The 12,883-nt window shown below is 44.7% G+C and overlaps 1 protein-coding gene across 10 annotated transcripts in view; it reads left to right on the top strand.

Moving 5' to 3' along the window:
• Nucleotides 1-12,883, top strand: part of FAM227B (family with sequence similarity 227 member B) — a 1,159,103-nt gene that overhangs the window by 1,032,509 nt on the left and 113,711 nt on the right. For all 10 annotated transcript variants that reach the window (XM_063926021.1, XM_063926018.1, XM_063926017.1 and 7 more), the window contains one exon: nucleotides 8,166-8,244. In XM_063926021.1, coding sequence (XP_063782091.1) covers nucleotides 8,166-8,244 — 79 coding nt within the window. The remainder of the gene's footprint in view (nucleotides 1-8,165; nucleotides 8,245-12,883) is intronic.

Consider the following 12,883-nt stretch of genomic DNA (forward strand, 5'->3'; position numbering starts at 1 on the left):
GGACACTTATTCACATTACCCCACACAGCATGGACACTTATTCACATTACCCCACACAGCACGGACACTTATTCACATTACCCCACACAGCACGGACACATATTCACATTACCCCACACAGCAGGGGCACTTATTCACATTACCCCACACAGCACGGACACTTATTCACATTACCGCACACAGCACGGACACTTATTCACATTACCCCACACAGCACGGACACTTATTCACATTACTCCTCACAGCACGGACGCTTATTCACATTACCCCACACAGCACGGACGCTTATTCACATTACCCCACACAGCACGGACGCTTATTCACATTACCCCACACAGCACGGACACTTATTCACATTACCCCACACAGCACGGACACTTATTAACATTACCCCACACAGCACGGACGCTTATTCACATTACCCCACACAGCACGGACACTTATTCACATTACTCCTCACAGCACGGACACTTATTCACATTACCCCACACAGCACGGACACTTATTCACATTACCCCACACAGCACGGACACTTATTCACATTACCCCACACAGCAGGGACACTTATTCACATTACCCCACACAGTAGTACCCCACAAGTTGTCAGGTTAAATTTATGCCACACAGTGGTGCTCCTTTATTTTATTTTATATTATAACATATATATGATGAAAGAATGAACAACTATTTATTCCACAGAGACAGCCATCACTCATCTCTCCTCGGAGCTGAGGCTGCTGCTGGCTGTTAGCTGAAGCCTCCTCACTCAGCAGCAGCCTCACCACCTGTCCTCTCACTGCCACTGGCATGTGCAGAGCATTCAGTGTGTGGCGTCAGGACAAAGGAGCATGGCTGATGTATGGGGGAGAGGGGTGTACATATATAATGTGTGCTCATTATGAGGGAGGGGAGGGGGGCCGATCGGCCCACAGGGCTGTGAGCCACGAGTGGCGGGTGTGAGACTGCCTGTGCAGAGGTGGTCTTACCCGCATCAGGTATATTGTGGAGTGCGTCCCTGTGCTCGGATTGAGGGTCCTTGGGAGAGAGGAAAGGGGGAGCATGTGTAATACTTTAATACATGACAGGTCTGGCCGGCGCCAACACCAAACCAGCGCTCATTGTCACCAGAGGCGGATTTAGATCTCATGGGGTCCTAAGTAAAATATCAGTTTGTGGCCCCCCTCCCTCAATTGAATGCAATTTCAAACTGTACCACCTATGACACTGATAAATGCAGGGTACACTGGCCAGGTACTGTACTGTATAGCATAATTGTGTAATGGTGGAAAAAATAAACTGTCTTTGCCATTACATTAAGGGCGGGATGTATTAAAATACATCACCGCCCCTTGCCACCTACCGCAGCAATGCTAATAGCATATGTACTAACATATGCGATTAATATCGCAATGTGGTTACGGAGGCCCCCCTGCAATACCTGTGAGAAGGTGTGCGAGGGTCTCCGTCACCTCCCTGGGGTCTCCATCTCCTCACAGGCCGGGAAGCAGCAGCAGGCTGTCCTGGGAGCCTCCTCCTCCTCCCTGCAGCCGGAAGGACCTCTGGCTGTGTTGCTAGGGGGAGGAGGAGTTTGGCTTCCGGAACCAGGGCTACCTGCACACAGGTATGCCATGGGGGAGGGGGAGAGGGGGGGTTTTACCGCATTTTCCCTTTAGTACATCCCGACCTCACTATGGGTGCTGGAGGGCAGCATAAGGGGATTGGGGGAAGAGGAACCAGGATGAGCTGTCACTCACAAACTGAAAGTACCTGTGCAGCGGCTCCTTCAAGTGGGGCTGGGGCATCTCCAGGTACATGGTGGCTTCTGACATCTGTGTGCCGCTGATCTCCTACCATCTAGTCCTTCTTTAGCAGGCACTATGCTGCCAGGTGCTAACAGAACTGCGGCTGCTCCCGCCTCCACTGTCCCACCCCGCTGCATGTATCCTTCACCGGGGGGAGGGTGCGATTGTCCGCAGCCTCCAGCAGTCGGGGACTTGTGGCTGAGGAGAAGACACCAGTCACAGCAGCATTCAGCGGTGAGAACCAGCGGAGGCAGGCAGGTGGGAGGGCGGCAGTGAGCTGGATGACGCTGCTGGTGGGCGGTACTACCACTAGTGGAGTGGAAGGGGGCGGGTCAGTGGTGTACGGGGTAACGCGCAATGATTGGTGATACGATGCTCTGGACACATGACGCTGACCTGGTCCCGCTGTCCGGTGCCGGATCCCTATGGGTAGTGGCAGATTTACAACTAGGCATTGCGAAACTGGGCCGAGCCCCTGGAACTGCCGGGCTCTAGGCAATTTCCTTTGTTGCCTAGCGTTAAATTCGCCACTGACCGTCACAGACTCAGAGGTGAGAGGCGCGGTGAGAGGAGGGGCAGGGCTTACCTCCTTTACTCCGGCTGGGCTACTTACTGCTTCTTTTCTTAAGTTAAGTCCCGCAGGCGGCCGTCACATGCTATAATGAGTCAGTGTGAATCATTATAGTACTGGTGAACAAACTGCCGGTTTTGGACCCCTTAATTGCAGCGGTGGTAGTTGCGCCACTGTACATGTACCTTATACAAATGGAGCTGTTGAGATTCACTGAGTCTCCATATAGGGCCTAATTCAGACCTGATTGTTGTTGTGCGAATTTGCGAGGCGGTCGATAATCGATCGACTGCGCATGTGTATGGATCATAGTGCGCACATGAGAGGCCAAACTGTGAAAAAATCCAGCGTATTTTTTGATCGCAGGGTGTACGCAAGTAGATTGACAGGAAGCCTTTTTTGGGGGTGGTAACTGGCCATTTTCTGGGAGTGTCAGTAAAAATACAAATGTGGCCAAGCATTTTCAGGGAGTGTGTGTGACATCAGCTCTGGCCCTGAACAGCCTGTTGCTATTGCACTGTAGGTGTAGGTCCGGGCCTATGCACAGACTGGAAAAATCATTCGATGGTGAGTGACTTGCAAATGGATTTGCAGCTGACTGTCGTTTGCAGAGATTTTCACAAGGCGTACGCAGACTTGCACAGGGCGGGTATTCACTCTGTCTGGGCAGCGACTATCTGAATGCAAATTCACAGAGGAGCGATCAGGTCTGAATTAGGCCCATAGATCAGTATTTCCCAACTCCAATCAATAGGGAACCCTAGCAGTGCATGTTTTTTAAGTCTTCTCACAGAGGGGGAAGTCAGACCTGATCGCTAGGCTGCATTTTCGTACAGCGGGAAATCGGGTCTAAACCACGCATGCTTATGCACCGCAATGCGCAGGCGCATCGCACGGGTACAAAGCGGATCGCTGCTCAGCGATGGGTTTGTGCGAAGGATCCATTCGCACGAGCGTTCACAAGGAAAATGACAGGAAGAGGGCGTTTGTGGGGGCAACTGACCGTTTTTTGGGAGTGTTTGGAAAAACACAGGCATGTCCATGCCTTTGCAGGGCGGGTGCCTGACGTCAAATCCGGTCCCGGACAGGCTGAAGTGTTCGCAGTGGCTGAGTAAGTCCTGGGCTACTCAGAGACTGCACAAATTCTGTTTGTACAGCTCTGCTACACATGCATTCGCACACTTGCAAAGCGAAAATACACTCCCCTATGGATGGCGACTATGCGAACGCAGGACTGCAAAAAAAACCTAGCGAGCGAACAGGTCTGAATTAGGCCCAATATCACAAGTAAAACAAACTGTACTTCCTGTGGATGTTTTAAGATGTGTCAGGGCCTGATTCTGATTTGTACTCACAAACCCCATTGGTGAGTATACAGTCTCCCAGTAGCTGTGCCTGGTCCGGCCGGTTAAGTAATCACTTTGATTTTTACACTCCTCAGGGATGATCTTCTATCGGAACCTATGTTTCTGCAGGTGTCTCTTAATACATTGCCCCAATAATTAATTTTTCCTTTATGCAATATGTAATGATAAGAAAATTTACTTATTGGTGCTTTTTTGGGAACATTTGTAAATATGCCCCAAAGTGCTTTACCTGTGCAGATGAAAAAAAACAGAATACCAATCAATTTAAAAGAAGAGAGTCAATGCTTCATTAAACAGGTAAATCTTGAATCTGGCTTGGAGGTTTCTGGGGTGGACACTTCTTGATCTGTGCGAAGTAGCGAGAGTCAGAGCTGCAAAGCTAAACTCTCCAGAAGTATGGGATCTTCTAGATACTAATAATAGTCCTGCATCTGTGATCTAAGGGAGTGAGAGCATACGCTGCATCAAATACCTTGGATCCTGGTTATGTAGGACTTTGAAAGTAATACCCCTTTTCCACTGTGGCAATAGCCTGGGTTGATTCCGGGTCAACCAGAGTCACTGCTCAGTGGAAAAGTTTCACAAAAAAAACCCGTGGTCCAGTTACCCTGGAACCTGATCCAGGTAGCTACCAGGGTTGTACCCGGGAAGGACTCGGTAACAGCACAGTGTAAACGGGTGACCCAGGTCATCTAACCCAGATCCCGTTTATAGACAGCTGGATCATTGACGCTTGGAGATTATGTCACCTCTTGAAATGAAGAAGTGAAAAAAGTGGAGAAGTAGTTGCCCATGGCAACAAATCAGCTTTGAGGAAGCATTTATCGAGTACACTGTATAAAGTGAGAAGTAGATGGTGTTGCTATGGCCAACTTCTCCACTGGTCTACTTCTCTACTCTTTTCTCTGCTTGATACATTGTGTGTGTAGAAAGGAGCCACGGACACTGATTTAGGGGCTATTTACTAAGCCTTTGATTGAGATAAAGTCGCTTGAGCCAATCGGCTCCTAACTGACATTTTTCAAACCCAGCCTGTTGCATAGCCGTTAGAAGCCGATTGACTGGTACTTTATCTCCAACAACTTTATCTCTATTCAAGGCTTAGTAAATAGACCCCTTAGTGAGGAGACTCAGCACATTGAGCCTTGGTAGTTATTAAAGGTAGGGAATTTGATTTCCCAGTAGTAGTCTATTTGGAAGAGTGTCCATTTTTGTGACTACCCTGATGGAGCCATTTATCATACTGTCTGCAAGCAAGGGGACAATTGAAAAAGAATCTCAGTCTCCGGACTTCTCGTGATAACCTTATCCAGAGCCGCAACTACTGGTGTGCCAGGTGTGCCTGGCACACAGCGCAGTCGCTCTGAGGGCGCAACTGCCCACATTCCAAGTCAGCGGCTTGTAATGAGTCAAATTGACTCATTACAAGCCGCCTGTGTGTGCTGGATGAGGAAAGGAGCAGCTCTGGGGGCAGCGGAGAAGGAAGAGGAGGGAGGGGGAGGAGGGAGCCACAGCAGCGCTATGTAATTGGTAGCTGCGCCGCTGCAGCTGTCCCTCTCCTTCCACATAGGTTGGCCGCCGCCGCTGTGAATGCTGGGATGTGCTTCCCTCATCCCAGCATCCACAGTGGCGGCGGCCAGCCAATGCGGAAGGAGAGGGACAGCTGTATGTTGCGCCGCTACCAATTACAGTGCGCTGCTGTGGCTTCCGAGTCTCCCTCCCTATCTATCTATCTATTTATCTATCTATCCTGTCTACCTAATGTGTAAAAAGGGGACTGTCTGCCGTAATGTGTACAAAGGGGATGCTGTCTGCCGTAATGTGTAAAAAGGGGGACTGTCTGCAGTATTGTGTAAAAAGGGGGACTGTCTGCCGTAAAGTGTAAAAAGGGGATGCTGACTGCCGTAATGTGTAAAAAGGGGACGCTGTCTGCTGTAATATATAAAAGGAGCTCTACCTGGTGTAGTGGCGCTACTGTGCGGCATAATTTGAATAATGGAGACTACTGTGCAACGTAATATATGAATTGGTATTATTTTTTGGCACATCCCTTCCCCATGAAGCCATGCCCCTATATATTTTTTGCCCGCCTACAGTGCTACAGTGCGCACTGCCTCTATTTTATATAAATGGGGGGCGTCAATGCCATTTCTTGCACACAGCGCTAAAATGTCTAGTTACGGCACTGACCTTATCCATATCTGGAACTTAATACTAAATTCTGATCTGTTACTATTCATGATAAAACAGAATAGAAATTCTCATATGAATTGGATGCTGTTAGCTGTCTTACATACACAATATCAATGATGGTTTTCTGTCTGCAGTGTTTAGGGTAGGTAACTGAGGATTTTCATGTTGTATTTTCACTGGTGGAGTTATGGGGGAATGCGGGGGGACGCCCAGCACAGGTCTAGTCCGCCCCCTGCACAGGTGCGAAAGCATCGCACGGCGGCGATGCTTTTGAACCCACCAAGTAGCACCCTGAGCTGGCAGGCGGCTACCCATCACATTCTGAGTCGCAGCAGCTGCATGTGACGTCACGCAGCTGCCGCAGCCCGCCCCCGCAATGGTCCGGACACACCTGCATTGTCCGTACCATGCCCACACGCCCGCCTCTGCCTGTCAATCAGCGAACGCACTCCCCAAAGGTCTTCAGGCTACGATCGCTACATTTTCTACATGTTTACTGCACCACAGGGGCTAGTATATAAGCCTTATATTATATAATACTTACTTTTTGTCCTGGAGAAATTCAAGTGGCCACTGTATAGCGCAGGACAAATCACTTCATTGGCCCAGCCTCTATGGCAGAATGAGCCTATCATTGAGGGGCCAATGCAGTCGACCCAGAGACCTGCTAGGGTCTGAGAACAAAGGAGACCAGGAGTGCCAGCCAGAAAGCCAAGTGGGCGGGCAGACCATGGTTGGCTACCACCATGATGATGGCTGTATTGCTTTATACCTTTACACTGTTATTGACAGGGTTAATTATGTATAATGTATTTAGATGTTGGTATTTGAATTATGAAACATCCAGGCCTAGGTCACCTATTTTAACAACTTTGCTCCTCCTCATGTCAAAAGCCTGCTGCACCACTGTGCAGGGCCCTGATGGCACAATCCATCAAGACTCATGTCATCAGGCTCCCATCCCACCCCTCTCACTAGGAAGAGGCTGGGGTGTAGGAGAGTGACCTGCTCATGTGGGAGCCAGGTGTACTCCCTAAAATGTGGGAATTTCATCAATATTCCAGAAGAGTAAGCAGTTATGTCTTTTAGTGAAGATACATCTGGTTCATTGAAAAGACATGGTTCTAGCAGTTAAAAGGTATAACATTAAATCAAGAAATATAAATGTATTCATTTAACTGATGGAAAATGTTTACATAATTAAATCAACCTGTCCTGGCATAATGGTGTACCTCTAAGGATAGGTTACAGCCATGTACATGAATGCATTCATCAGCTATAATGTAGCTATGCCTGCCATGATGAATAAGTCAACATACCAGCGACCATGCAAATTGTCTTATGAGCATGACTGCTTGCCAGCACTTGCCAAAATACATTATCTTTTTCTGTCTTATGCAAACAGTTTTTGTTATGTATTGAAAAGGAAATTGGGAAAAATATAATGAAATAATGTTATGGTCCATAAATGTGGAAATGTCTGCTTATCTGCTGTTTATTTATTTGATTAGGCATTTAATGGTAATGCTGTAGAATAAACACGCTCACCATCTGTTTGGAATGCTGCCCTCGCTGTTCACTGTTATGTGTACATTATTCCTTTATTTGTGAATACTAATCCCCAGTTCTAGCATTCACTCTTCATTTAGGAACAAATAGCACCAAAAATTGTGAAGTGCCATTCCGCAATGAAGTGCATGTACTGCAGATAGCGTGCATGCAAGTGATATGATCCTGAGTCACTTCCAGCTGACTGCATGGAACTGAAAGAATACTACTGTGGAAGATATGTGGACAATTGGAAAAAAAGCTATGTGTAGCAGTTCAGGATAAAAATAAAAAACACATTTTCCTAATACAGGAGTTGTGGCCCCAGAATTGTGCAAGATCCTCACAATTGCACAATCACAACCTTCTCCTACATATGTAACTTCTATTTTGAGTCTTCTAAATACTCAGGAAAGTGAGTCTTTGTGCTTAGGATCATTAATTTACTATGAAAAGGAATATTACAGCATTTACGCTCATTCCTACATAGGCACATTAGACCACAACAGACAGGTCAGTCATATGACCGCCGGCATATAGTATGTATTCTGATTATACATATATGTACAAGTTGAATCCCAATGAGAGGTTTTGTTACCGTATTTAGTGAATTGCCCTCGTAAGAATAATAATAATTATTATTATTATTATAAAAATACTGTTTCCTTGACTATAATTATATCACTTCTGCTGGTCCAACGTATGAAGATGTCAGTAAAGAAACCCAGATATTTAGAAAGAATTTACAACGTGAATATGAAATGTAAGTATCCTTCTCTTTAATTACTTTCAAAATATTTTGTTTGTTTTACCTTACGTGTAGCATGTGACAAACATGTGATATTTGTGTCCTCAATTATACTGTAATTTGTGGTATTTAAAAAAGGTGAATATTAATCTACATATATAAAAGCCAAATACCACTGACTGACTCACTGACTCATCACGATATCTCCAGAACCACAAGGACTAGGTACTTGAAATTTGGACAGCAGCTTTGTTTTGTGTCGTAAATACTCACTAAGAAGGGATTTTTAAAAAGTCCAACCCCAAAGGGGTGAACAGGGGTGAAATAAGTGTTACAACTGAAGGGTTTTCTTTCCGAAAGAGTCTGTGGCTTCTGCAGATCTTCTGGGCACTGACTCTTGTATACCCTGGGTTAAGACTCGCAGACCTCACCAGCAGGTTTTCTTGCCTATAATAGCCACTTTTCCCATAAGGTGTGATGTGCCTACCAGTACTGGGAGGCCACCAGGACTTACACAACTGTTGGTAGTGCAAGCTTATCCTCGGAGTGACCCGGGTCAATGCCGATGGAGCGAAAGACCAAAAGAAGATAGGAACTGCTCTAGACAAAAGACAGGAGAGCAAACAATAGACACTAAAACACTTAAAACTCCTGCAAACTCTGGACAGCTTTCGGACAAAGAGATTACATAAGGTATGCAAACAAACAATACACTAGAGGAAGAAGTTAGACAAAACAACAAAGAGACAGAGCCACTGACGGTGGGAGTACTGAAGCTATGCAGGAGAGATAGATAACAGAGGTTACACTGTATAGCAAGAAAACGAGTAGTAATATTAGCAGAAATAACAAAAGCAACACAACAGATTATGCAACTGAGACAGAGTTGGATGCTGATAATTCCATAACTGACCTTGAGCTAGACACAGGAATAACTGAGTTGGATACAGATAACTATTTAACTGACACAGAGCCGGACACAGGAATACTGCAGAGTACAGTAGCAAAATAACCAGGCAAAGGTATCCACGGCTAGCACTAGAACCTAGAGACAAGGGCTCCCGCTGCAACCAGGAACTATGACCAGCAGGGAGTGAGAGATAGACAACACATATATGAGACAAGAGCCAATGAGAGGCACAGCACAGCCAGCCTCCCCTAATTACCAACTCGCTGCAGCTGTGCTGCTGCACATCAATCAGCCTCCTGACTTTCACAAGAGACAACAGGCTGGAGTCAGGTAACGAAGCATTCCCAAACAGGTGTGCTGCTACATATGGTTGCCAGCTTCTAGATTGCCTTTCGAGATAGCCAGAAACACAAAAAGAAATGAGCCGCAGCAACGAATCATAACAAAAAGCTAAATACCACTGACTGACTCATCACGAAATCTCCTGAACCATAAGGACTAGGAACTTGACATTTGGACAGTAGCTTTGTTTTGTGACGTAGGCACCCACTAAGAAGGGATTTTTCAAAAGTCTACACCCAAAAGGGTGGAATGTGTTTTTTATAAATTCTTCATTATCTCTTAATCCAGATAAGATTTTAATTTGTTTTTTGCACACAAACATTACCAAATTAAGTGCCTAAATAGGTGTTTATATTTTTAGCAGCATGTTAATCTAGGTTTAAAAACAATCATTTTTTTAACGATTATTTTTTTGACAATTTGTCAATTTTTGTTTCATATTAAATTGGAGGGTTGTTAGGGGCTTCTTTAGCATACACTAGAAACTGTCTTCTTTCCGAGAATTCCTCTGATCCCATCAGACTACCATTTCCAGTTCAAATGGCTTCAGTTCCCGGCAAAAGTTTGCTATGCCTTGAGCATTTACAAAACTCAGGGGCAGAGTTTGAAAGTGGCTGGTGTAGATCTGAGGAGTGACTGTTTCTCACATGGCCAGTTGTATGTTGCCTGGGGCTTCTCCCATGGCCAGTTGTATGTTGCCTGTTCCAAAGTCAGCTCCTCTGACAGCCTGGCCATTGTCCAGCCTGAAGCAAAGACTAAAAATGTAGTTTACCAGGAAGTCCTTCAAAATTAAAGTAATACGCACAGAAATACTTGAAATTCCATAGCGAAGCACGGGTATACAGCTAGTACCAGAATATTTTAAATGTCACAATATAATGTAATATTAAGCATTTGATAATTGCTAGTAACATAGGTACTCTAGATATGGCACTGATGTGTGTGAGGGTAATAATATTTATTGTAGATAACACTATGGCGTAAACAGGAAGGATGCACATTTTTTTTTAAGTAGGTAGTGTTTTTAATAAATTGTTATTAATTTTACACATTATAGTGGATATTGTTCATTTCCTCTCAAAGCGCAGCCTCCTTCTCTTTTTTGTAATTGTATATATTGGGAGTGACTTCCCTCTTAAACATTGGCTGCCGCTTAGCTGAGCTCCTCATCTCACAGCGCCCGAATACCCCAGGGTATTTTTTACCTTTCTTTTGCAGGATGCACATTTTGCATTATATTTTAAGACAAATTAAATCTTGCATGGGTTACAGTGCATCTCTCCTCTTTGTCCCACGTAATTAACCCTAAAGGCCAATGCTTACAGTAATTAATGCATAGGTGTCAGAACGAATTAGGGGCAAAAAAACATTCAAGAGGTGCCACTCAATGTACTGGTTCGCAGGGAGCAGTGTGGCCTCCATCTAGAGTTGCCATAGTGTTGGATCGGGAAATTCAGGTGGGGCCGGTTCTCGGAGAACCGGAGCCACTCATCTCTAATAAATAGTAAAGGGAATTAGAAAATGGTAATACAGTTTTCCACATTAATTAATATCTTTCACCTCTCTGTGAAGAATTGAGAAGGCCTGTGGGCTGAAAAGGTATTGCTGTCATTAGTCAACTGCTTTACTTACCACCTGTAAAGTCCAGCACCACATTTACCCTGAGACATATTTACCTGACGGTTATATAATGAATTCAGTAGTACAAAAACATGGTCAAATGTAGAAGAAAGGGTCATTATGGTGCATAATAGCAAATATAAAAAGAATATGATAAAATGTATCATTAAAAAAAGGAATATCTTTGCTAGGGGACCAGCGGCAGACATGGTCTGTAGACGTAATACCCGCAGGCACAACAGAGCCAAGGACCCCAGTGTCGAAGTCAGAAAATATTACAACACACACATTTCGTACAAACACCACAAAGATGGCCTCCGTGTGCGTACGTATTCGGCTGTGCGTGCACATATTCGCAAATTGCGTATGGTCGCTCCCGCGGTCCTGCGCATTAGAGCGTTGTATGAGTAATTACAGTGGAATTTGTACGCGCATGGAAAAGCCACAAAGACATATAAATCTTATCTATATATTGCATAAATCCCACATTGTCTGCTTCTTCTTCTAAATAGCATGAAGATCGGTCACACATAAATTAAAACTCCCAGAGACTAAAATACAATGGCCTTATTTACACTAAGCTTTGAAATTCTATGAAGAAGGCAAACACCTTTGTTTACTAGGGTAGCCGAATTTCTATTGAAAGCAATAAGAACTGATTATCATTGTCTCACCTGAAGACAAAACAAACAAAGAGACAATACCCAGAAACCCAGGCTGAGAGAAACTCAATTAGCAATAGCTAACAAAAATACAAACCAGACATTTAGAAATCTGAGATACTAACATTCTAAACTCTTGGAGATGTATGTGTTTGTTTGTATGTGTATATATATATATATATATATATATATATATGGGATCATATTGTTCAGAGTCACGTAAACATTAATCTGGTGGGAATAAGAATATTATTATATATTACCACATTAAGTTATTAATAATACCAGATTTATGTATGATTAATGTGATGGGTTTAACTGGTCATGGGGCAGGAACTCAGATGCAAACAACAGAAATCACATCTCAAGTCTTAGCCATTGCCCACTTCTTGAGCTGACCAATGATCCCCGGTGCACAGGATATGTCCCACCCCCGAACCAATGGAAGAAGAGCACACAGTGTCTATTGTATTATGTTTTGATCTACTGTATAAAGAGCCAGCTGCATGTCAGGTCACTATCACAGACTCTGAAGGTCCTCACCCTTGATGACTGAGGACCGGACCGGGAAGCGCAGGCGAAACCAAAAGTATGTACCATTGACTGTAGCCATTATTCTTTCGTATTGTATTGCTTTGTGATTGTAACCCCCTTTCAGTAATAATATGTTGTGGTGTCGGAACCCAGCAGTTTAAATACAATCTGGTGTCGTGTTTTCCTTTCCCTGCTAAGGTTTAAAGTGTATTACTATCGCATGCATAGCTGTTAAGGGTTCACGGTGTATCTTTGGGTGTGCACGCGCTGCGTGTACTTTGTACAGTCAGCGCGGCGTTTGTACGCAAAGTCCGTACACGGTACGGCACTCTGTACGCTAATGGTGTAATAGGTACGTAGGTTGTGGATTAAGTATAGCGGCCGCAGCGGCTTCATTTAAAGTGTATGAAATGTCTTTTTAAAGTGTTGCTTTAGTCCTGTATGTAAACCAGCGTTTACACCAGATATGCTCAAAGTTCAACTGGGTATCACGATTAGTATATAACTTTTTCTTTGGCGGCTCTATTATACATCAGTTTAACCCAGTCAGCAAAGACAGGTCCCTGAGGGGCCATCCAAGCCCTTA

This window comes from Pseudophryne corroboree, chromosome 6, assembly GCF_028390025.1.
Source record: "Pseudophryne corroboree isolate aPseCor3 chromosome 6, aPseCor3.hap2, whole genome shotgun sequence".
Lineage (NCBI taxonomy): Eukaryota > Metazoa > Chordata > Amphibia > Anura > Myobatrachidae > Pseudophryne > Pseudophryne corroboree.